General features: G+C 63.9%; 1 protein-coding gene across 3 annotated transcripts in view; it reads right to left on the bottom strand.

Annotated features, from left to right (window-relative positions):
• HDAC5 (histone deacetylase 5) overlaps positions 1–23267 on the bottom strand; it is a 39835-nt gene extending 16568 nt beyond the window's left edge. Inside the window, exons 1-3 of one of the 3 annotated variants that reach the window (XM_055130003.1) lie at positions 23085–23267; positions 17624–17818; positions 10909–10983 (exon numbers count right to left, since the gene is read on the bottom strand). In XM_055130003.1, coding sequence (XP_054985978.1) covers positions 10909–10983; positions 17624–17645 — 97 coding nt within the window. In that variant the 5' untranslated portion in view covers positions 17646–17818; positions 23085–23267. Of the gene's footprint in view, positions 1–10908; positions 11075–17623; positions 17819–23084 lie in introns of those variants that run through there. The other 2 variants (XM_055130004.1, XM_055130002.1) reach the window with 2 other exon arrangements.
• Positions 23268–23893: the final 626 nt, after the last annotated feature.

The following is a 23893-nucleotide window of genomic DNA, read 5'->3' as shown; positions in this document are numbered from 1 at the left end:
CAGCAGCCGGCAGGAAGGGGAAGGCAGGCCGCTGCCTGGGAAGGAGGAAGTGCGTGAGGAGGGCCAGCCGGCGTGCGTCTTTTCCATTTCTCTCTCCAAAGAAAGCCCTCACTCTCCTCACTCCCACCCAGAGATGCCACAGAGCCTGCAAAGGAAGGACCTGGGGCCTCCCCGGAACCAGCCCTGAAAGAGCGTCAGACCAAGACGGAGGAAAGGCCTGTGAAGTTCAAGGGCAGGATTCCCCCCCCCCCCGCCCCGACACACACCGGAACACGGCACGGCCCGTGGGCGCCCCGGGAGGGAGGGTGGGAAGGCCAGGGCCGGGCAGGGCCTCTGGGTTCTCACAGGCCGCTGCTCCCCCGGCACCGCGCGGCACATTCCTCTGCGGTCCGCCCGCCAGCCACACTGACGACTCAGCGGCCACAAGAGCGAGCCACAGCTGCAGGAGTGGCCAGATGTGGCCGGGAGGGTGGGGTCTGCACACACTCCTTCACTCACTATTTCCCTCCCAGCCCGCGTCCTGCCCCGGCACCAGGAGCACAAGCCTGGGAAAGTAGGGGCGCCTTTCTGGAGCCCCAAATCCAGAACACGGGGGAAAAAAGCCGGGCGGCCGGCCTCGGGTCTCCAGGGCCCGAGGGGCAGCCGGGCAGCAAGCTGGCGCGAGGGCGGTGTGTTGGGAGCAGGGCTGCCTGGGCCAGGGGGTGGCACAGCCACCAAGACGAGCTCCAGCCTGCAGCTCCCGGCAGTACCGGGCTCTGGGCAAAACGGAGGGAGGGCAGGGGCTCAAACACTCCTGGCGCCCGGCAGATAAGCCGGCCTCAGCCAGAACCAGCTCCAGCTGGGGAGGCCACCCTCGGGAGAGGCTCAGATTCTCCCACCAGGGTACCCCCGCCCCCCCTGCAAGGACGCCAGGCCCCGCAGAGCTGCAGCACCATTGGTATGCAGGCAGAGGGGCCGCTGGCCGCTGGCCGCAGCGCGGCACAGCCTCGTTCCCAGGCTCGCAGGAAGCACGGGTGACTGGACAATCTCAATCTGCAGAACCTGGGCAGACGGCAGCACCCCAGGGGTGCACCAGCTCACGGCCGGGCTCTGTCCAAGATGGAAGGCGCCATGTCTGAGCTGCCCGAGTCTGGTGGGGCATCTGGGAGCCCTGAGAGCCAGGCGGGCTTGCACCACCCCACCCCCCAAACACACACAAAGGACACATGCCCTCTGCAAGTCTGGGGTGAGCAGCCAGAGCAGGTGGCAGAGGCTGCCCTGGGGACGCCACACCTGCAGGGAACTGGGTGTGTCGAGAGCAGAGGAAGAAGCTCCTGACTGCCTCCTGGTGGACCTCTTGAAAGGGGCGGGGTAGGTGGGGGTGCCATCTGCCAAGAGGGCAGACTGGGAAACTGGAGCAAAGAGACCGCAGCACGACCCAGGAAGGGAGGTGTACCACGCCGGGACCTCACAGAGGGCTGCGGGGAGCGGGGAGGCGGCCAGTCCCGAGCTGCTTCTTACGGCGGGAAAGGATGAACCCTGCTCCAGACCTGCTGGGGCCCCTTCCTGTCCCCCGGGAGTGGAGCCCGAGCCAGCAGCGGCAGCCGCTCTAGTGCCCGCACGCCCTCTGCGTGGCAGCCCCAGGCCAGCAGCTGGCTGGGCAGCAGCGCTTCCATGTATGCATATGCATGTACGTGTGTGAGTGTGCCTGTGGGTTCACATCCGTGTGCGAGCTGGTGCACGCGTGAGGGCTGCATGTGCGTGCAAGCATGTGTGTGTGTGCAGCTGGCCGTCACGGTGAGCCACACAGGCCCAGCTGTGCCCGGGAGAGGCTGCTCTGTCCAGCTCGCAGGCACAGTGCGGCTCTCTCTTAGCGGCACTCCCTTCCCACCCAGCTGGACTTCCTTGAAAGGCCCGAACAGGGAGTGCCTGGCTCTGCCAGGAGGGCACACGAGGCACTGACGCAGGCGCCGAGGGGCCACCTGTGTGATGACTGACCAAAGAGCGGGGCCGGGGGCAGGGCCCAGGCACACCAGGGCTCTAGGGACAGGGGCAGGTTTGGAAAGTGCTTTGGGGAAAAAGAGCTCTGAAGAAAAACAGCTGAGGACACGGCTGAGGGAGGGCCAGGAGAGGGAGGGAGAGAGCCTTGCATCCAGGAGGATCTGGGTCCAATCCCCAGCACAGCAAAGAAAGGGAGGAAAAAAATGTTTGGATCATAGAAGATGGACCGAGAGAAACAGAAAGGGCTAAACAGACAAAGGGAGACAGCTCCAAGGGCTGCACACAGGAGGCCTGAGTTCCTCCCCGCTCAGCACTGCCAAGGACGCCCTGTAAGCTCTGAGCCAGAAGTAGCCCCTGACCACGTCTCAGGGATGGCCAAACCCCAGAACAAACAAACAAACAAACAGAACCACCCCAGGGGCCCCGAGCCCAGAGCAGAGAGGGCGCTCGCCTGCACACATCCGACCAGCACCAGGTTCCTTCCCCACATCCTCAACACCAAGTACATGTTCCCGAGCACCGCCAGGAGTGATCCCTGAGCATGCAGCCAGGAGCACAGTTGGGCGTGGCCCCAGAAAACAACAGCGAAGAAAGAAAAACCAAAAAAAAACCAAGCGAACAAACCCAAAAGCACCAAGTCTTGTCGCCCAAGAGCAAGGCGAAGGCTTCCTCCGCTCCCACAGCACCGCAGTGCGAAGCCTTTGCACGGAGCCAGCAGTCCCGGACTCTGTGGCCCAAACCAGAGCAACAGGGAAAGGGGCTTCCGGCTGCCCCTGGAGAAGCCCAGGGTTGGGGGAGAACAGGAAACTCTGCAAAGGCTGCTGGGCTGGGAGAAGGCCGGAAGGTCAGAGCGCAGCTGGGCACGCAGGAGGCGGGGGTCCACCCCGCACACTGCTGTAATGAGCCCCCGAGCTGGGGCGCCGGCTGTGTACCACTGGGGAAGCATAAACACAAGTCACAGGAGCGGCCGACACTCAGCATTCATCGTCTGCAACCTGTTAGACTGCACGCGTCAGGCCCCGAGTTTGATCCCTGGCACTACACGGTCCCCCAACACAGCTGGATGACAGGCCGGAGCACTGACCACCCGGCCCAGGTTCAGGCTGAGCGTCACTGGAGGGACCCTGAGCAGTGCTGGGTAGACCCCCTCCCACCCCAAGCAAAAGTAAATAAGTAAGAGTGCAGGGGCCTGTATGACAGCTAGCACAGCGGGGAGGGCGTGGGCCTTGCATGTGGCCACCCTAGGTTCAATTCCCGGCATCCCACAGGGTCCCCGGAGCTAGCCAGGAGTGATCCCTGAGCATTGCCGGCTGTGACCCAAACCCTCCCCTCCTCACCAAAAAAAAAAAAAAAAGAGTTGTATGTGATGTCCACGTAGGACGGAGAGGGGAGTCTTCGTGATGAGCCCAACTCCAAGCAACTGCCTTAAGGAATGAGGGGGGAGGAGAGGGGGCGAGAGCCTCTGAGGTCATCTGCTCCCCTAGTGAGTGACAAGGGAACCACCAGCTCAGCTCGGCAGCAGCCAACGAGGCCCCCAAACCAGGCACCTGACTCCCAGCCTAGGGAGCTCCCGGGATTAAGTTCCCGGGAGCCCCTGGAGAGCATCGGGCTGGCATCCAAACCTGAGGAACCCCCCGGCCAGGCTGGGGGGCCTGCGGCAGCCTGTCCTCCCCTGGGCTTGTGGCCTCGTCCCCTCTCCTGGCTGTGAGGGATTCTGGGAGGTGCGGCCGGGAGCAACATTCCCCACCCCGCCCCCGCGCCCATGACCACTCCCCACCCAGGACAGTTTCCCATGATCTATTTCTGAGCCCTGACGGGACGCGCGAGGCCAATTTAGGCTCAACAGGTTCTACCACAACGCTGGTGGTATTTCTACATGTGCAAGCAGGGATGACTCTCACCTGCAGTTCCTCCCCCGCCCCCCAGGCGCCAGCCAGTGCCCATCACACGGCGTGCGGAGCCAGAGCTCAGGAGGACGAGAACGCCACGCCAGGGTTCGAGCCGGGCTCCCCGACTTTCAGGGGCCAGGCCCCGAGTGTTCCCTCCCAGGGGGCCAGAACGAGAGCGAGACGGGAGGCAGCAGCCGCCACTTCCCAGAACTGTGGGGTGAGGGAGGGGTAATGCACCAACCGGCTTGGCAAGGGGCCTGGGAAGCTCTCGCGAGGTTCAAGTCAGGGCAAGTCTTAGAGGCTCGGGCATGTCCTGGGTCCTGGGACCCCCTGGGCCGGCAGGGGGCTCAGGTGATGCAAGAGAAGATGGAGACCGAGAGGGAGCCGCGCTCACCGGCTCTGGATCCCGAGGGAGGCAGCCTCGAGCCTCGGCCAGAGGAAGGACTTTGCTTTCCCACTTGGGACCATCCCTAGGTGGCTCGGTGGTCCAGACACAACCACGGCCCTGTAGCCACGGCCCCCTGCCCCATGACTCCTACTGGGCCACAGATGCCACTGCCAGGAAGTTGTCGGCCCAGTGGCAGGGCTCAGCTGACTCTTCAGTACTCTGGGTTCAATCCACATCGAGAGATCCCTCCTATTCCTCAAAAGCATGATCTGGGGGCTGGAGCGATCGCACAGCGGGGAGGGCGTTTGCCTTGCACGCGGCCGACCCGGGTTCGATTCCCAGCAACCCAGATGGTCCCCCGAGCACCGCCAGGAGTAATTTCTGAGTGCAGAGCCAGGAGTAACCCCTGTGCATCGCCGGGTGTGACCCAAAAAGAAAAAGCAAAAAAAGGGGCTGGAGGGCTGGAGAGATAATACAGCAAGGCATTTGCCTTGCACGTGGTTGACCTGGGTTCAATCCCCGGCATCCCATATGGTCCCCCAAGCACCACCAGGAGTAACCCCTGTGCATCACTGGTGTGACCCAAAAAAAGCAAAAAAAAAAAAAAAAAAAGCATGATCTAAAACCATGTTTGGGCCAGGCTGGGAGACAGAAGAGCATGTAAGGCGCTTGCCTCGCATATAGCTGAGCTGAGTTGGATCCCCGGCACGCTGTATGATCCCCAGAGCACTGCCAGGAATAATTTCTGAGCGCAGAGCCAGGAGTAACCCCTCAGCATCACTTGGGGTTACTGCCCCAAAACTTAAAAAAAAAAAAGAAAGAAAGAAAACAGAAAACAGGTTTGGAGATCGGCAATAGACAGGCCCCCAGTCCCTGGGTTCTTTCCCCAGCACCCAAACTCAACAAAGCTTCCCTGGGCCGGAGAGAGGAGAGATCGCGCTAAGGACCACGCACGGGCTCTGCACTGAGGGGGCCGACGTTTCACCCCAGGATGGCATCCAGGGAATGAATTAGTGAGCAAACCCCAGACAGAGTCAGGAGTAGCCTTGACCAGAGGCTGCCCCAAAACCAAAATACAAGAATAAATAAACAAGCCCCATAAACGCACGAGGCCTTCCTTAGCCCACACAGCACAGGTCTGAGCCCCTGCGCTTGGGGCCCCAGTTCAAACAGCTCGAGTGGCAGAACACAGGTGAGACAAAGCCCCGATTCTCTCTTCCACCACCACCACGCCCCCAGCACCTCTGGCTGTCGCCCTTATTAAAAAGTGAGTAAAGGCCAGAGAGAGCTCAACGGGCCGGGCACGGGCTTGGCAGGCATGCAGGAGGCCCAGGTTCGATCCCCGCAGCAGGCGGAATGACCCTCCCGGCACAAACCTTAGAGCAGCCCCTGAGCACCATCAGTGAGACCCCCGGACCCCAATCCATCCGTCACACACACAGAAACTAGAAAGTTCTCCCTGGAATCTGCCCTCCTCTGCTCTGCTCCACACACACACCCTTGGGGGCCAGCGCAGCACCCACAGGCCCAGGGACCACTCACACGACGTGACTCTTCCCTCACAGGCCAGCAGCGGGGGACCTAGGAAACAAACCCCCCTGAAACCTGGGCAAAGTGGGCCGCTGAAGGGCCTGTCAGTGGAGGGGTGCAGCGCCCGGGTACAGGGCATCTCTCTCACCGGTGAGTTCTGGGGCTCTGTTTTTGCTGCGCCAAAACAAATGGCCTCACAGATGAGGCAAGTGCTCCGCTGCCAGGAACCGTCCCAGCCCCCGCGGTACCCGCTGCCCAGCCCTTCTCAGGGCATCCCTGGACTCCCGGCTCAAGGCACTGGAGAGGCTGGTCCCCCGATGGGCAGCATCAGCAGTAGCAGCTGGGACCCCAGCACCAAGCCCGGCCACACCCCCCGACACCTGCTTCCTAAACTGTGGGTCACACAAATGAATGTGGGATTCACGAAGATTTGTTTTAAAATAACTTTACGGGGGGCTGGAGCGATAGCACAGCGGGTGGGGCATGTGCCTTGCACGCGGCCAACCCGGGTTCGATTCCCAGCATCCCATATGGTCCCCCAAGCACCCCCAGGAGTAATTCCTGAGTGTAGAGCCAGGAGTAACCTTTTGCATGGCTAGGTGTGACTCAAAAAGGGGAGAAAAAAAAAGTGGGACATAAAATAATTTTACAGGGGGGGGCGAGAGAGCTAGTAGAGCAGGAAAGGTGCACAGGGCCGATCCCAGTTGGATCCCTGCCATTGCATATGTGCCCCCCACACCAGTTACCGCTAGGAGTGATCCCTGGTGATCCACCAAAGGATGGCTCCCCTCCCCCCCCACCATAATAGTAACAGTAAAAAATATTTGATTTGTGCGGCATTTTATGTACATAGGATCGCACGAAAGTTTCTGAGAAGGGGACCAGAGAGACAGTGCAGGGGCTAAGGCACTTCCTAGCACGTGGCCAACTCCAGTTTGGTCCCCAGCACCATGCAAGGCCCTTTGTGCCCTGCCAGGATTGACCCCTGAACAGAGAACCAGGAGTAGCCCCTGAGCACTGCTGGGTGTGTTGCCCCCCCCCCCTCCGCCAAATGTCAGTGGGGTGCAGAGAGAAAACTGAGCGGGCTCCAGACGTGCTTTACTGGCAGGCCCAAAGGAAGCCTGGGTCCGATTCCCCACTCAGACACACGTTCTCAGGGTGCTAGAGAGACAGAAGAGTAGGTAAAGCTTTTGCCTTGCATGTGGCTTCACCCTGGTTAGAATCCCAGGGAACCACCTACGATTCCCTGAGCACAGAGCCAGGAATAATCTCTGAGCCCTGCTGGGTGTGGCCCCCAAACAAAAACAAAAACAAAAACAAAAAGGCAAGTGGTGGAAGGAGTGGGGGTGCGAGAGGCCTGCCCTGCACGCCTAGCTCTCGGTGTCCAGCAGGGCGCCTGCCCACCTGCCCTCCTGGTCACTGGCCGTAATCCCCTGGCCCAGCTGGGGTTTAGACACCTGCTTCCCGCGTCTCAATGTCCTCCCTCTCTCCAGACGGCCCGGCTGCTGGGAGCTGGACAGCCCCCCTCTTCCCGCCTTCAGGAGGCCCCAGCCCCCACCCAGCAGGCCTCCCTGAGAGGCCGGGGACGCCCCGGGCAGGCGGCCAAGCCCATGGCCCCGGTCCCCGCAGTGGACGTGTGGTCTGGCTCTCCTCTCGTCACCATGCACAGAGATCTGACACATGGGTTCTGGGGTGCCCCGTGGCTGCCCGGCCACCTGCATTCTCACCTGGCCCCACGCGTGGCCAGTGCGGCCAGGAGAGTTGGGGGACCACTTTCCCACAGCGCGCCCGAGTGCCAAGATGACAGCTGTTACAGCTGTGTGTGTGGACACGGTTAATCTGATTTCCTGTCTGGCAGCTGTGCAGCAGGGAGGGGACAGCTGAGGGTCTCAAAAACAAGACCAGGGGCTGGGCGAGAGGAGGTGGGGAATGTGAGGACGGGGAGAAAGGAAGGATGTGAGAACAGGATGGGGGGGTTCAACCTAGTCCCTGGGACCCCTCTGGGTTGCCCGGGGGCCGAAGTCCCTGTAAGGAGGGTGAGAGAGACCAGCAGACCCCTGTCTGCAGACGGCAGCGCTGGGGGTTCCCTAACACAGGCCCAGCTCTCCTTTCTGGGAGCAGAGACTTTGGAGGGACAGGGGCGGGGCGGCTTCGGAAGGCTGTGCAGCCTACGAGGGGCACAGAGCACCCACCGGAAGGGGTGGTCGGAGGGGCCGACATCCAGCCCCTGGAAGAAAGGCCACCGACCGGGTCAAAGGCACACGGAGCAGCTTCTGCAGGAGTCAGCTGTGGCCCAGTGTGGGCTGCCACTTACTCTGTGACCTTGGGCAGTTTCCTTTAACTCTCTGATCCTTGTCGTTGTAAAACACAGCTATTAATACCAGCCCCAAAAGAGATAAGGGAGGAAAGTACCCGATACCTTGCACTTGGCCCCTGGTTCACTCCCTTCCCGCCCTCCCTCACACCCTATCCCTAACAGCACGCAGCTGGGAGCGCAGGAGGAACTGGAATGCACAGGGCTGACGGCGGTTCAGTGTTCAGGGGTGCAGACTTCGCATGCATGAGCCCCCCGCTGCATCCCCGACCCCAAGGACCGCCCACTCAAGCACCAGGGGGCCTGAGCAGCCCAGAACGCTCAGACCCAAGGACTAAATCGTTCAAACTGACCAGATAGCTCCAGGAGTGGCCCCAGGTCCCCTGAGCACTGCTGGGGGACCCCCCTGCCAAAATCTCCCTCTATAAAATACAGGGCAAGTCAGGGAGGCAGCTCAGTGGCAGAGCAGAGATGAGGCGAGGGTCCAGTGCCTACCACCATGAAACAGAACGCCCAGGGAAACCCCGATACCCAGTCCAGGCCCCTGGCACTCCCCAGCACCCGTCCTGGTCTTCCTGGCACAAGAGGACTCAGGCCCTGCCTCCCCTGCTCCCCGGCTGCCCACAGAAGCCTCTGCGGGCCAGGCCATACGAGGGGCTGCCAGGGCCCAGAGACGGGCGGAGGGGGAGGGGCTCCCGGCAACACATCCTGGGGAATCCCCCGCTGGAGCCAGGACCGGGCCTGTGTGAGAGGTGCCCCCTGCGAGCCAGGCAGCAGGGAGGGCACCGGGCAGCGGAAGGCAAAGCTCCAGGGGTGGGAGTAGGAGCGGCCACTGTCCCCCTCCTCAGGCAGGGAGACTGGCCGTGACCCCAAAAGCGCATCCGGGAGTCCTGCCCTCAGCTGCACTCGCGTGCCAGGAGCCATGCTGAGCACTGGGGCGCGGTGGGAGCCCCCAAAACGGGGCTTTCGAAGATTTGCTGCAAGGAGACGCCAGGAGTCCAAGCAGAGGTCGGGCCCCCTTTCCTTTACCCCCCCCAATCATCCTGGGGCTGGGGGGGCCTGAGGTGAGCCTGGGGCACATCCCCAGCACCTGCAGCCCAGCCTTTGCATCGTGTCTGGGGACCACAGCGGGAGGCGGGAGGGGGCGGGGGGGCACACGCTGCCTGCACCCTCACTGCCCGTGTTTATCCGGGGTGGATTTTTTTTTTTAACCCAAAGGTTAAAGCGTTTCTATTTGAAACGTCTATTTACATTCCAGAGTCCAAAAAAGAAACAAGGCAGCCGAGCTCCAGGCCTATATCTGTCCCGGCCGCGTCACAGCCAGCCAGCACGGCACAGGGGAACATTCTCAGCCCTCTCCCCGCGCTGGGGTGACTCACGCGGACCCGCCACCGCCACCGCGCACCGCTGCGGAAGGCCGGCCAGGAGTGTGTGCACACGCGGGGGGGGGGGGGTGGCGGGGAGCAGAGGGGCTTTGCAGAAAGGGGTGGGCTGCAGGGGCCGCTGCGGGCACAGGACGGACCATCAGGGGAGAGAGGGCAGCTGGGTGCCAGCTTTCTCAGACAGCGACTGACTTGGAGTGAATGAGAGAACAGGCAGGGGGCAGGGGGGAGGAGCCCAAAGGGCATCAGGCACAGGGCGGGAGGGGGGTCTGCCCCTGGGCTCCCAGAGGACTGGGGTGGGGGGGCAGGAGCACACAAGCAGGCTTGCAGACTCAGCCAGGCCCTCTCAGCACCCCCCCATCTCGAGCACTGCGGGGGGAGCCCCCTGCAGGGTGGTCTGCCGGCCCGGTACAGCGCTGTGCCAGGGCTTCCCCCAACACTTCTCTGGGCTGCGCTTGGAGCCCAGCAGCTGGCCCCGAGACCCAGGTAGCCATGGCATGGCGGCAGCCCCCCAAAGCTCCCGCTTCCAGGTGAGAGCCCCACCCCCACAGTCACGGCCCCAAGCAGGTTCCCCCACGCCACACACACAGACGCCCACACCCGCATGCCAGCCTGTGGCCAGGAGGGGCCCCGCGGCTGGGCCCAGCGGGCCCCTCCCTGCAAGAGGCATCCTGTGGTGCCGGCCCGGTGGGAAGCTGTGCCAGAGACACCCCAACAGTCTCGGGAGAGCGTGAGGGAGTGGCCCCGCTCCGGGGCCCCACCCCCCACCAAAGGCCAATAAAGTTCCTGCTGGGAAGGTGGCAGGGCGAGGGGTCCTCCAGTCCACCCTCCTCAGAGGAACCCTACTTCATCCCCATGAGATGGGGTTACCCCAAGGCCCAGGGAAGGAGAAAGAAGGCAGCCAGGAGCCAGGGCCCCCGGGGCCCCCAGCCTCTGTCCAACTCTCCCCCAGCCCCCCGGGCCACCAGCCTCCTCCCGGAGCATCCTGACGACGGAGAAAGCTCTACCCTGCACCCCTGCCCCCTGAACCCAGCCGGAGGCGCCGGGGAGACCAGGGAGGCAGGTCACTGACCCACTTCCTGCCCATCGCCCACGATGCCAACTAGGCCAGGATCCTCCAGCAATCCCCAGCACCCCCACGGCTGACACCCCCTCCCCGCCCCCACAGAAGACCAAGGGGACGTTTGGTGTGTTGCAGCTGGGGCTCTGGGCAGGACGTCGGGGCAGGTGTGGGGCAGGCAGCCCTCCTGGGGGACTGAGCACGGCTCCGTCCACCCCATCCCCTTGTCCTGGGTCTCCATCCATCAGATACCCCCACCGAGATGCAGACAGGAAGACCTGTGCTCAGGCACGGAGGCACGGCTACCCGAGGGCAGAGGGCTGAGGGCAGAGGGCAGAGGGCTGGCAGCTGGCGCAGGTACTTACCTGCCACAGGGATGCTGTGGAGGGGGGTCCGCGGCAGGATCTCCAGGGACGGTTCCCGGCCTGACATCCCATCTGCTGAGAAACACGATTCCGTCTCATAGATGGTCTGCAGCATCTCCACGAGCCCCTGAGCCTTGGGCACCAGCAGCATGCCAGGGAGGGGGCCGCCGGAGGCGGGGACTCAGCCAAGCAGAAGGTGGGGACAGTGGTCGGCGGTTCGGGGCAGCGGTAGGAAGAGACCTGAGGGGCTCTCTCAGGGCACAGCAGCGGCGGCGGCTGGCACCCCCGGGGCGGGGCCTCATCAGGCCTGGGCGCTCCTCTAGCCGGGCATGGGACCTTCGTGCCCAGCGCCCAGTAGCCGGGCTCTGGCGGGGTGCTCAGGGCACAGGAAGGCAGGAAGGAGAGCTCAGCGGCCACCGGGCGGGCTCTCTGCGTTCCCTCCCCGCCCTGGGTGACAGCTCTGGGCCGGGCTCCCTGCTCCTCCTTCCCGAATGAGCCGCCGGCAGCTGGCAGGAGACTGAAATAGCAGTTGGGGGAGGGCCCTGGCTATAAATAGGCGGAGCATGCTCAGGGAGCCGCGGCCGGCTGCCAGGAGCCCGGGCCTGGCGGAGGCCCCATGGGGGGGGGTGGCGCTCCACCCCAGGAGGAAGCCGGGGGAGGGGGAGGAGCAGAGAGAGGGCCTACACTCAGGGCCAAGGCCACGGGCCCAGTGGCCAGGGTGGCCAATGGGTGGCGAGCAGCTGTGGTTAGCAGGTGAGGGCCCACAGCCCCAGCCCCGCTGCCCTCCAGGCCCATGAGGGAGAGGAAGCTGAGGGTCTGGGTGAGGCGGGCTGACCTGGCCCCCCTGCAGCTACCCTCTCTGCCAGGAGGGGGCGCACTCAGCCCCTGCCCCACTCAGCCCTGGGTCCGCCGGGAGACCCCGCCGTGCACACAGCCACTGCGGGGATGCATCCTACCCACGCCTGCGGCGGGGGATCTCAGCGGGCCTCCACTTCCTCTTCCTGGTCCCAGGAAGGGGCTGGGGGGCACCTGGAGAGCTCAGCACAGGCCGCGGGCCAGGGGCGCGGCTGAGAGCAGCACCTCTGTGGCCTCGCAGGTTGGGCGCGGCGACCTCAGGACACGGACAGAGCGGGGAAACTGAGGCACGGAGCAAGACAGCCACATGCTAAGTGGCAGAGAGGTCTGAGCCTGGAGTGCTCTTCCGGGGTGCCTACAAGCAAGTACCCCCAGTCCCTGCCAGGCCAGGACCCCTCCAAGGGTGCCCACCGGCATCCTGAGGCCCCCAGGCTGGGTCCCCAAGGCCTGGTGATGGGCAGCCACCCTGCCTGCTCTCCTCTGCTCGTGCCTTCCATGGCCCCGAGATTCCACTTGGCCCCCGACCTCACTAGGGGCCCTTTAATAGCCTGGTTATTCCTGGGTCTGCAGCCCCTCCCCCTTTCCTGATGTCACAGCTGCTATTTTCGAGCCCCCTCCTGGCCCCTCCTTGCCCCCAACTCCAGGCACGGGGCCAAGGACACCTGTCCTCGCCCAGACCATGACCTCACCCTCTGCAGGAGCCCTGGAGGAGCCAAGCAAGGACACGGCAGGTGGGGGCCCGCAGCCCCTCTGCCCAGCCCAACCCCTCTGGGGACAGCAAAGAAGCACAGAGATGTGCACGTGTGCTGGGGGGGGGATGCTGCAGGCTGTTCCTGGGGGGTCTCAGCAAAGAGGCAGAGACACAGGCCTCTGGGCCGGAGAGGATTCAAGAACAAGAGGCACCTCTCCACAGGGCTGCCGCCCAGGAGGGGGCATGGGAGCAGGCACTGGGGGCTTCCTTCCCCACCCCTGTGCCAAGCTCATCCTGGCCAATCAGGTGCACTGCGGAGAAGGGAAGCCCAGGGCCCCCCAGCCCCTTGACGGGCAGGAAACTCAGGGAGCCCCAGAGCCAGGGGCACCAGCCCCTCCCAGCTCAGGACTCCACCCACCCACGCTGGGAGCAACCAGAAGGGCTGGCTAGCCCTGTCCTGGCCCCCGCCTGCCTGGGCACAGGGAGGCTGGGGTACTCGCCCCGGAGAAAGGGAAGTCTCAGTGACAAGGATTCAAAAGTGGGGTCCCACCAGCTGGAGGAGCCACAACCTCCGGGAAGAGAGTTCCCCGCTCAGGCAAGGGGCCATCCCCCAAAGTTGGGGCACCCAGAGGTGGCCAGTGTTCCAGACACTTCCGGGAACAGCTGAAGCAGGAACTGAGTGCTGGACGTGGCGAGATGGTCACACTGCGATCCAGAGGGAAGAGGGGGCTGCTTTCTCCTGGGGGTCCGGGGACGCGGCTGAGGTCTCCTGACACCCACGCTTACCCGTTCCTGCCCTCCAGTCCCTCTCCTCACCTCACCTCTCAACTCCACCTTGCCCCGCCCAGCTCGCCCTTCCGAGGGCCCTCCACAGACTCCCTCCGAGGATCTCTCCCACTGAGTCTGGAGTGGGGGCTCGGGCCGCCCCAACCTCAGTTTGGAGGTGGGGAAGAAAGCACTCCTCCGGGCTCCCCTCCCTGCACACCAGAGCCTGATGGACAGGAAGCAAGAAAGCCCGATGATAGACCAGGAGCATCTCCGGGGGGGGGGGGGGCGCCTGCAGTCTGGGGTCCCGGGGAGGTCCAGCCGGCCTGGCCTCTGGTTCCCACCTGTGCTCTGAGCCATGACGGGCTGGAACGGGCTGGCATCACTGAGGCACACGAGAGCCAGGCCCCATGCGAGGTGCTGGCTGAGTCCTCTCCTTTGGAGCCAAGTCCAGGCAACCTGGGAACACGTCCCCTGGCATCTCCCACGGCCCCACGGGGTGCGGCAGGGCAGGGGGAGGGCCAGGCCCCAATCTCCAGGGGCAACTCTTCGGAGAAGGGACCCCGGATGTCCCGGCCCCGGCCCCCGCCCCACGCCCGCCCTGACCCACTTTCTCCTCCTTGGGGCTGGCTGCCCGCCTTCCCCGGGGGCCCAGAGGCAGAGCGTGAGCCCGAGGCCCAGAGGCAGGACGCTGAGGCTCCTGGCTCCACCCCACGCCCATGCCCCAGTTTCTCTGGTCACCCAGAAAGGAGGGGGCAGCCGCCTGGCCGCCCTCCCGGGGAAGGAGAGAAAGTGGCTGCGCACGCGGGGAGGTGGCGGCCAGACAGGTGCCGTCATGGGGCCTCGTGGGGCCGTGCTCCCTCCCACTCCCACGGAGACTGGCAGCGCCCCCCCACCCTCCCACGGGCAAAGGCACAGAGGACAGGACAGCAGAGAGCAGGCCTCGCGCCCGACGCGGCCCAGGCACGGGCAGGCTCTGCCCATCCTTTGGAGCCCCTGAGGGGAGCACCCAGGATGAGGATCACACCAGGAAGCATGCCGGCAGCCCCGTCGGCGACTGGGCCTGCCCCAACAGGACACACACAGGAGGTCAAATCCCAGCATCTCCCATAAGCTCCCTGTCCCCAGGGCGGACAGGGGAACCCCAGAGTCACCCCGAGTCCCACTGTGAGGCACAGACACGGCGACACGTATCACCCTCCTGGATCCACAGGGCGGTAATACCCGGCCAGGTCCTGAGCGGGGGCCAGGGAAACCCCACTCCTCACCCAAACCTGGGCTCTGGACCCTCAAGAAAGAGGGGGTGTGGGGGACAGGGAGGTGCTGGGGACTGACACCCGACTGCTCTTGTCCTGGTCACTCCTGCTGTGCCCAGCCCCGACCCTGACGCCACGCTGAGCTCTGGGCAGACCGTATGATGGGCCCCTCAAAGGGGACAAGAGGCCATCTCCTTGGCCCTGGGCAGCTCTGGCTCCATGGTGGAGAGCCGCGGAGCTCACGGGGAGATGCTCCGAGGCCGTCAGGTGAGGTTCCCTACCTCTGGCCTCGCCTTGGCTCGCTCCTTCCCCTCAGAAGGAGGCGGCATCTCCCCCTGCTGGGGGCAGCCGGAAAGGCCAGGCACTCGCTCCCCTCCCCTCCCCTCTCCAGGTCCCTGCACCCTCCGCTGCCTGCCCCTGGCAGAGGCCTCGAGGGGAACCCAGACCCTGGCATCGGGCAAGGCCACCCAGCGCTGTCAGCTGTCCAGGAGGACTTTAGCCTGTCGCCAGAACAGCATGGAACGTCCCCCCCAACCTAGGAAATACCCCTCCTGAGCCACCAACTCTGCCCTGGAGAGCTTCTACTTTGGGGTCCAGGGTGAGGCCCCAGGCCTTGAGGAGAGAGCACAGGAGAGCGGCTGGCCTGTTCACCCCCCGACGGGCAGTGCCCAGCTTGGGGGGGAGGGAGGAGCAGAAGCTGGTGGGAACCCACCGGCCCGCCTGTCCTTTGGCAGCCCGGAAACGTGGAGGACTTGAGAAAGCAGAGTGGGAGGCCCTCCCAGCCGCCTCACCCACACGCTCCGTGTGTGCGGTGCCTGGCCAGGAGGACCAGAGGGGACGCGTCAGGCAAAGCTGGCTAGGGGAGGGAGCCCTGCTTTCTCCAGCTGGCACCGACTCTGCCTGGAGCCCGTGCCCAGGGTACGCCAGCGAAGCAAGAACCAGCAAAGCAAGGCTGCAAAGCCATGATTGGGGAGGAAAAAAAAAGCACCAAGCCGTTAACACCAGCAGCTTTCCACCTGTCGGGTCCACTGGCTGCCTAACACATCACTGGTACTGGGGCCTCAGAGCAGAGAGCAAAGTTCTAGCAAAGGGATGAGGGTGGGGTAAGCTGGAGGTCCCCACAAGGCTGCTTCAGGAACATCCTCAGAGGGGTCCTGGTCTCTCACTCCCCAAACGCTAAAACAGAGGTTCCCAGGCGTGTATCTCGGACGATAGCCCTTTTCAGGGAAAGAATCACTCCGTGCTCCCCTCTGAAAATCTACCTTCCTTAGAGCAAACAGAAGGCGCCCCCGGGTGGGAGCACAGTCCAGCGGCTAGGGCGCTTGCTTTGCACAAAGCTGACCTGAGTTCGATCTCTGGCACCTCATATGGTCCTGAGCCCCGCCAGGAGTGATCCCTGAATGCAGAGCCAGGGGTCAGCCCTGAGCACTGCCAGGTATAACCCTCTCCCCACCACAAAAAAAAAAAAGCAAAAAAAGCAAAAAAAAAAATGCACTTTTTAATTGCACTCAAGACTATCACAGCCCCACAGTCCCCACCCCTTTGTCTCAGCACCCTGGGTGAGACACCGCCTTCTGGAAGCAACACAGCAAGAAGCATAAGTCGGGCGGCGAGAGGCACAGGGTAAAGCACTTGCCTTGCAAGTGGACAGCCTGGGTTTGAGCCCCGGCCCACTGGGAGTGATCCCTGAGTACAGAGCCAGGAGTAAGCCCTGGCACTGCTGGGCGTGGCTCAAAAATGAAAATAACACGTGGCTGACCCAGGCTCAATCCCTGGCATTCTACGTGGTTTCCTGAGCCCCGCCAGGAGTGATCCCTGCGTGCAGAACCGGGAGGAAGTCCTGAGAACACCTGGTGTGGCCCCAAAACCAAACAGCAAAAACCAAACAACAAAAAAAAACAAGATGCACTCGGGTTACCCGAGCTCGTGAGGTAGGGGACGGTCACGGCTCAGACCAGCCCATCTCCCAGAAAACCCCTGGGGTCCATGGGCGCTGGACACGTCCTCACTGACAGCTCCAGTGCACCACACGCCCGGTCACTGAGTCCCACAGCTCCAAGCGGGCCCTGAGGAGCAGAGGGGATCAGGAACTCTCCGAGTCAGAGACCCCATATCCTGTGCCCAGGACCCGGCAGAAAAGTGGCGTTCGGAAGCTCCAAGAGTCCTCAAGAGGGGCCAGAGTCATAGTACCCCGAGTACAGCACTTGCCTTGCAGGTGGCCAACCCAGACCCAGGTTCAATCTCCATGTTCAATCCCTGGCACCCCACAAGGCCCCCCAAGCACACTGCCAGGAATGATTCTCCAATGCAGGGCCAGGAGTAACCCACAGGGTAGCACCCCAAAACCCAGAATAAAATGCCTCTAAATAATTTTTTTTTTCTGACAGCAGTAGCACTGTAGCACTGTCGTCCCGTTGTTCATCGATTTTGCTCGAGCGGGCACCAGTAACATCTCCATTGTGAGACTTGTTGTTACTGTTTGTGGCATATTGAATATGCCACAGGGAGCTTGCCAGGCTCTGCCATGCAGGCAGGATACTCTCGGTAGCTTGCCCAGCTCTCTGAGAGGGACGGAGGAATTGAACCTGGGTCGGCCGCGTGCAAGGCAAACACCCTACCCGCTGTGCTATCGCTCCAGTCCAAAACAAAACCCCTCTAGAGTCACCAATGAACACACCCACCACCCCAGGACCACATCCCAATCCCAAAGGGCATAGTCACCTTTGACCCTACTGAGGAAAAAAATCAAAAGGACCTCCAAAGAAGCCTCTGGAAAGAAAGAAGCCACTACTGTCACGAGTTGGCAGCCAGCTGTCACCCCCAAAGGGAAATGTTTGCAACCACGCAGAGTTTCGTGACATGCATTCCTGCCGGTCTGGGGGAACGTGGGGCAGGGCCGCAGTTGGAGGACCCCAAGTCAGGCACGGCGCCAGGGCTGGCCTATGCCTCCCAGGACCAGGCTGGACAAACGTCAACCCACCGCTGCCCGGGTTTAGCCCATGGCTGACTTTCGGCTGGCCGGGTCCTTGTCCAGCTCCTCCACCTGGACCCCTCGTGCCCGCACTGAAGGTCAGCTGGGCTGGAACCCACACACAGCCCAGAGCCTCCAAAGGTACCCACGACTTTTCTCTGGCCTCCCCGCTCTTACCCGACTCGTTGGGAGAGTTCATGCCGGCTCTGGGCCCGCAGGAAGCTGACGCTGGGGGCTGGGACGGGGTGATGTCAAGAGAGACAGACGATAACAGACAGACGGACGGGACAGGAGCCCGGGGCCGCTGTGCCTCTAATGCCCATCCGAGGCCATCCTTCCGGGTGAGGCAGTCAGGCACTCAGAACAGCTTCCCTGGGGAGAGATGGAGCAGGGTTAGAGACCCCCAACTCAGCAATGTGAGAGTTACAGGGGGCCTTGAGGCGTGTGGTTTTCTCCCTGCAGGCGGTCGGTCGTGAGCAGCATTGCCGGGACCCACCTTCCTCCTCTCGTGCTTGCTCGGGCTCCCTGTGCTCCGGGAGAGACACAGTGATGCCAGCCACACCCACAATCTCCTTTCAGGAGTGCAGTGTCCACAGACAGGGGACAGGGCAGGCTGATGTGGGGCTAGGCGGGCACCACGGACAAGGGGCCTGGGGCTTCTGAACTCTGTCCAGAGAGACGGGGAGAAGCGGGGCTGACCTGGGGGTCTTGGGCAAAAGTTGAGGGAGAGACTGGGATCCCAGCCTGGGGAGCCTGATCAGAGACTTCCAGGAGTCTTCTGACCCTACTTACAGGAGGCGGGTAACCCGCCCCCTCCCATGCAAAAATGAGCCATGCTTCTGTCTCCCCAATAAGCACCAGGCAGAAAAAGTGAGAGGGGCTGGAGTGATAGTACAGCCGTTAAGGCGCTTGCTTTGCATGCAGCCAACCCAGGTTCGATCCCCAGCACCCCACATAGCCCCCTGAGTACACCAGGAGTAATTCCTGAGTGCAGAATCAGGAGTACCCCCTGAGCACCACTGGGGGTAGCCCAAATAAAGGGAAAAAAGATCACTCCTCTACTACCCAGAACCCGGGAATTTGGGAAGGCAGAGACAATTCCTCTCGGACCCAGCACACACACAACCCCCTGACTGGGGCCCAGGGCCCGTGAGCATGGCTCTCCGTGCCCGGCGCACAGAGATCTGACACCCGCCCAAGCTCACCCAGCAAAGCCTTGGGTCTCGACCCAGCTGAGAACACCCAAAACCAAGGACCCCACACTTCAGTCTGTACAGAGGTTATCCCCGGTACCCCACTCCTGAGCCTGCCAGGAGGGATCCCTGAGCACAGAGTCAGGAGTAAGGTATGGCCCAAAACCAATTAAAAAAAAGCAAAACAAAACACCCAAAGGCTCCCAAAGGCCCGGCAGTGGGCCCGCCAAGGTGCGCAGACTGATGGCGGAGGTCGGGGATGACGGGCCCTCCGCTCCAGCTCCCTGCGCCGCTGTAGCCCCACAGCTAGTGCTCGAGCCTCAGACACTCCGCACACGCCCACCTGGGCCCAGCCCTGCGCAGCCCACGATCCACCCCAGACATGATCTCATTCATTTGCTTCCAGAGGCAGCGGGGCCCTCCGATACCCGGGGAAGGCAAGGGGACAGGAAGCGAGGAGAGGAGGCCGAGAGGAGCTACAGGGTTCAGCCCTGACTCTGCTCTCCAAGCCAGGAACAGGGACTCCTGTTGGAACCCTTGCAGCCCCGCCTCCTGTACCCCCCCCCACCACTCATTCTCCCTCAAGCTTGCCTTCTCATTAAGGATTCCCAGGGGTGGGGGGGGGGTCCATTCGGAGCCCCTCCTTCTCCTTCTCTCTCTCTCTCTCTCTCTCTCTCTCTCTCTCTCACACACACACACACACACACACACACGTGCTCACACCTAGAAAGCCCACAAGTTTGCCTTGGCCGGCTGCCTGCTGCTCTGGCCGCGGGGGGCCGGGGACTGGCGAGGTGGGCCAGCAGAAGGAGGGGCTGCTGGCCAAGCTCAGGGCAGGCACAGGTGTGGGGTAGGGACAAAAGAGGCAGCGGCGCTGGGCTGGGGCCAAGCTCAGGAATGCAGCAGGTGGGGCTGTCGGTGTCCCGGCAGGGCCCCGCGCGTGGGCAGGCGGCGGCCATGCCCACCCCGGAGATGGCGCCCGGGCCGGCTCACACCCTTTCCCGTGGCTGGGGAACACAGGCTCAGAGATTCCCACGACTCCCCGCAGCCTACGAGGCCCGGCCCATCTCCTCAATGAGAGGCACCGCCTCGGTGGGGCGCGGCAGGGGCAGGAGCTGGGGGGGGCAGCAAGGAGCCTCCTGGGGAGACGAGGCAGAAGTGGCTACCCGAGAGGAGGCCACACTCCCCCCAGTCTGTACCCTGCAGGATGCAGCAGCACCCCTGGGACCCCATCCACCTGCGGAGCCGCCAACGCTCCCCCCCCCCATGGCTTCTGGGGAAACCAAGCTGCTGGCCAGTGCAAGCACCGAGTCCAGAGGCCGGGGGACAGCTCAAACCTGAGCCACTGGGTCACCCTGCGGCCAGAGCAGACTCCCGCTGGATGAGGGACTCAGGGGCGGGAGCGGTTGGGGGACCAGGAGTCGTGAGGCTCCGGATGACTCAGTACTTGGACATGAGGCCCCGAGAGGTCCAGTGCCCCACCGCCGCCCCCTCCGCGTCCCCTTCTGTCACCCGCCACGTCCCCACTCTGCGATGGAAACCCACCTTCCGCCGCCGGCCCTGACTGGGCAAGCAAGGACAGTGTGTGGCTGCAGCCAACAGCCGGGGGTGCAGCCAGGGGAGGGCAGGCCCGAGGGAGACGCCCCCCACCCCACGGATGAGCAACACAAACACTGCTGAGGGCAGGGCAAGGGCAGACCTCGGAACCGGGTGACGGCCCCGAGTTCATCTCTGGGGAGCCAGGAGTCCCCTGCAGGTCTCTGGGCGCTGAACTCCGGCAGCTCCCTCCCGTACAGCAGACGGGGGGGGGGGGGGGGGGGGCCCTGCCAGAGGCAAGGTGAGTCCAGAGCGTGTGTGCATGAAGGGGTAGGGGGGGCGGGGGGACGGTGAGCACCTTCCCAGCTCCCGAAGCTCTGGGTGAGTTCTCTGAACCGAATCCTGTAAGCCACGCTCGCAATCGGAGACGGGCCCCAAAGACAGAAAAGCTACAAGCCCGGACGCCGGACGGACGGACGCCACAGCTCAGGGCACAAAGGACCCCTTATCTGACCCTCCCTGACGCGGTCACGGTCCCCAGCCTCTGCGATTCCACAGCCTGTGCCTCCCCGAGGCTGGGCCGGGGAAACTTTGGGATAAGCGGAACCATAAGGGCTGACTTGAATGTCCCGGGCCCCAAACTAAGGGAAAGGGGAGGGCAACAGGGGAAGAGGGGGGCGGGGAAATGGCACCAGGCTGACAAATTCATTTTTGCAATCGGCCCATTTCTGTTTGTCTGCTCAGACGCATCTCCAGGCATCTGCACGAGCCAGATGGAGGAGGCTGCTATTTCTAGAAAAAAAAGGGTGGGGGGGCTTGAGAAGAGGGAGGGAGGAATAGAGGCAGAGGGCAGAAGACGGGTCTGTCTGTCCTACCTAAAACCTCAGGCAAAATGAAACCCCCCCCTCCCCAGCACTACCAGACCCGGGTACCCCTTCAAGAAAGGGCTGGGGTTGGGGTGAAGGCAGTGGGGAAAAGAAAGGCAGAGAAAGTTTAATTAGCCCAAGTCGGCTACAATAGGCCCCCTCACGGGCTGCATCAGGTTTTCATTCATGAGCAAGCAACAGTGCTCCAAAAATGCCAAGAACCGCCCCCTTTGCAGCCTCTCCCCTCCCCCCAGGAGTGCGTCCTCCGGCAAGCTGGCTGAGCCTGACGCCTGTTCCAGACATCCCTCCTCAAAGGGATGTGAGTAGGAAGAATTAATTATTAAAGAGCAGCTGGTACTTCGGCACCGACTGCACTCCCCCCGCCCCAGCTCCCTCCCCCTGTGCAGAAACACAAACTCCCCACCCCCCCAGCCAATCCCCAGGCCCCTTTTCTAAACACTCAGCTAAGATGCCACCCCTAGGGAAAGCAAACCTTTGTCTGCAGCTACTTGGAGTAGGTGGGGCATGTGATGCCGCTGCCCCCCCTCCAAAGGACTGTCCGGCCACCCGGTGGAACTCGGAGCAAAGTGCTCACCTGTCCTCCATCCTTGCCCCCAACTCCCTGCACCAAGAATTGGCCATATACATTCCCAGGACAGAGGAGTGATGTGGGCAGGCGGGGGTGGGGGGGTGGGGATGGGGGGGTTGCGCCCCTTAAACTCCCAGAGACCCCTGCTTGCTTGTCAAGACATAGCATGGCCCAGACCCATGTGCAGGCCACCGTGGGGCTAAGGATTCAAAACCAGGCAGGGCCTGACCGAGAGCTCCCGGGACTGGGTTTGGAGGCAGAGGAAGGACTAGACTGGGAGCAGGCAGCCCCCGCGTGGGCTCACCCACCCTGTCCGGCCCAGCAGGACCCCCGCAGCCGGCTCAGGGGCCAGGAGCTGGACTCACAGGGGCCCCTGCTGCCTGCGCGACGGAGGCTCAGGGGCCTGGCTAGCGGGGCCCCAGACTCCTGCCTGCGCGTCCTGCCTGGCGAGTCAGCCAGGGTCTCTCTGGCCAAGTGTCCTGGATCTCCCGGCTCCCCGGTCCTTTTGTTCCTATCTCTGGCTCCGTCCTCCTTCCCGTTTGGACCCCGAACTCCACGATCACCACCCACAATGGCCAATACTGATTTCAGGCCCCCCAACCCTGGTGGTCTCTGTCAGGGGCGAGCTCCCCACCTCCCAGGACCCAGGAGGTAGCGGTTCCCCTCCCTCTGGAGGGACACACCTCATCTCAGCAGGCCTACGGACCCCTGCTCCCCTTGTCTGTCCCACACCAACCAGACCGCCAGATCAATCCCGCCACCAACCCAATGAGTTCTCATCTTGGGGGCCGGGGAGGGCGGTGCTGGGAAGCAGGACCCTTCAAACGGGAAAAGCATGGGCCGTGTCCCCGCGCTCCTGAGACACAGACCAGGACGAAAGAAAAATCAATCGGGGGGGGGGCAGCCCCCCACGAGGGGAAGCTGTATCTCATCTAACTCTCTCCCTCTCTCTCTCTCTCTCTCTCTCGGGGGCTCCGGGGTGTCAGACGGGAGAAGCGGGTGGAAGCCAACGCAGTAACGCCTCACTGGGTGTGTGTGGGGGGGGGTGAGAATAAAGGGAAGGCAGAAGTGGGGTGGCCCCCCGCGGGCCCCCCTTCCCTCACGCACGGAAGTCAAGGACACAAAATCCAGGGTGCGGGTTTCGGTCCGGGTGGAAAAGCGCTGCGGGGCGGGCAGCGCCCCTCAGCCTCGGAGTACTAAGAAAGGGGTGTCCAGCGGAGGGGGGGGAAGGAGTCTGCAGAGGATCCGGGGCGCAGGACTCCGCGCTCTCCGCGACGCAGCGTGCGCCGCCGCCGCCGCCGCCGCCGCCGCCGGGGCAGGGGCCGATCCCACAGCCCCCGTCGGAGCCGGGGCCATCTGGGGGCGCGGGGCGCGGGCCCCTCCCTGGAGCCTGCAGGGGCGGCGCGGGGAGGGGCGCGGGGCGCGGGGCGCGGGCGCGGGCGCGGCGGGCTCACCCCCTGCGGCTCGAGCTCCGGCTTCGCGGGCGGCGGCGGCAGCAGCGGCGGCGGCAGCAGCGGCAGCGCCTCCTCCACGGCTCCTCCATCTTCGCGGCGGCTCCTCCGGCTCCGTTCGCCGCCGCCACCAACAACAACATTCGGAGACGTCACTCCCGTCACGTGACCCGACCCGGAGCTAAAAATAAACCCAGACCCCCCCCCCACCCCCTTCCCAGCTTCAGCCACCGCCGGCCCCGCCCCCCCGCGCTCGGCCCTCCCCGCCGGGCGGGGCCCGCCGCGCCGCGGTGACAGCTCCTTAAAGGGGCGCGCCGGGGAGGGGGTGCTGGGAGCCGGCCGAGCCGGGGGTCGTCGGGGGCTGGGGTCGGGGGGTGCCGGGGAGGGGGAGCGGGTGGTCCGGGCCCCGGGCCGCGGGGCGCGCCGCAGGCCGCTGGGCCCGGCTGCTGGACGCTCTCGGCTTTCCTGCCCGCGCTTCCTCGACTTCCTTTGCGAGCCGTGGATGGTGCAATCGTTGCCTGCCTCGGCTTCTGCCGAACGCGCCTCCCGCGCCCCGGGAGGGGACCTGCCCAGGGGGGCCCCGGCTGGGCGGCCCGGCCGGGGCTGGACGGTCGGGACAGGTCTGGAACCGCCCGCGCCGACCGCACACGCGGCCTCCGAGCCGGGCGAAGGGAATCGGCCGGGCAGGCCGGAGCGTGGCCGTAAGTGGCCCGGCCTCCCTCCCCGAACGGAGACTTCCGGCCCCCGACTTTGGCCCTCGGAGCACCGGCCCCGAGTTTTAAGTGGGATCCACCTGCACCGTGCAACTGACT

Source organism: Sorex araneus, chromosome 3 (genome assembly GCF_027595985.1).
Source record: "Sorex araneus isolate mSorAra2 chromosome 3, mSorAra2.pri, whole genome shotgun sequence".
Lineage (NCBI taxonomy): Eukaryota > Metazoa > Chordata > Mammalia > Eulipotyphla > Soricidae > Sorex > Sorex araneus.
Note: the sequence above shows the minus strand (reverse complement) of the source record. Positions and strands in the feature narration are given on the sequence as shown.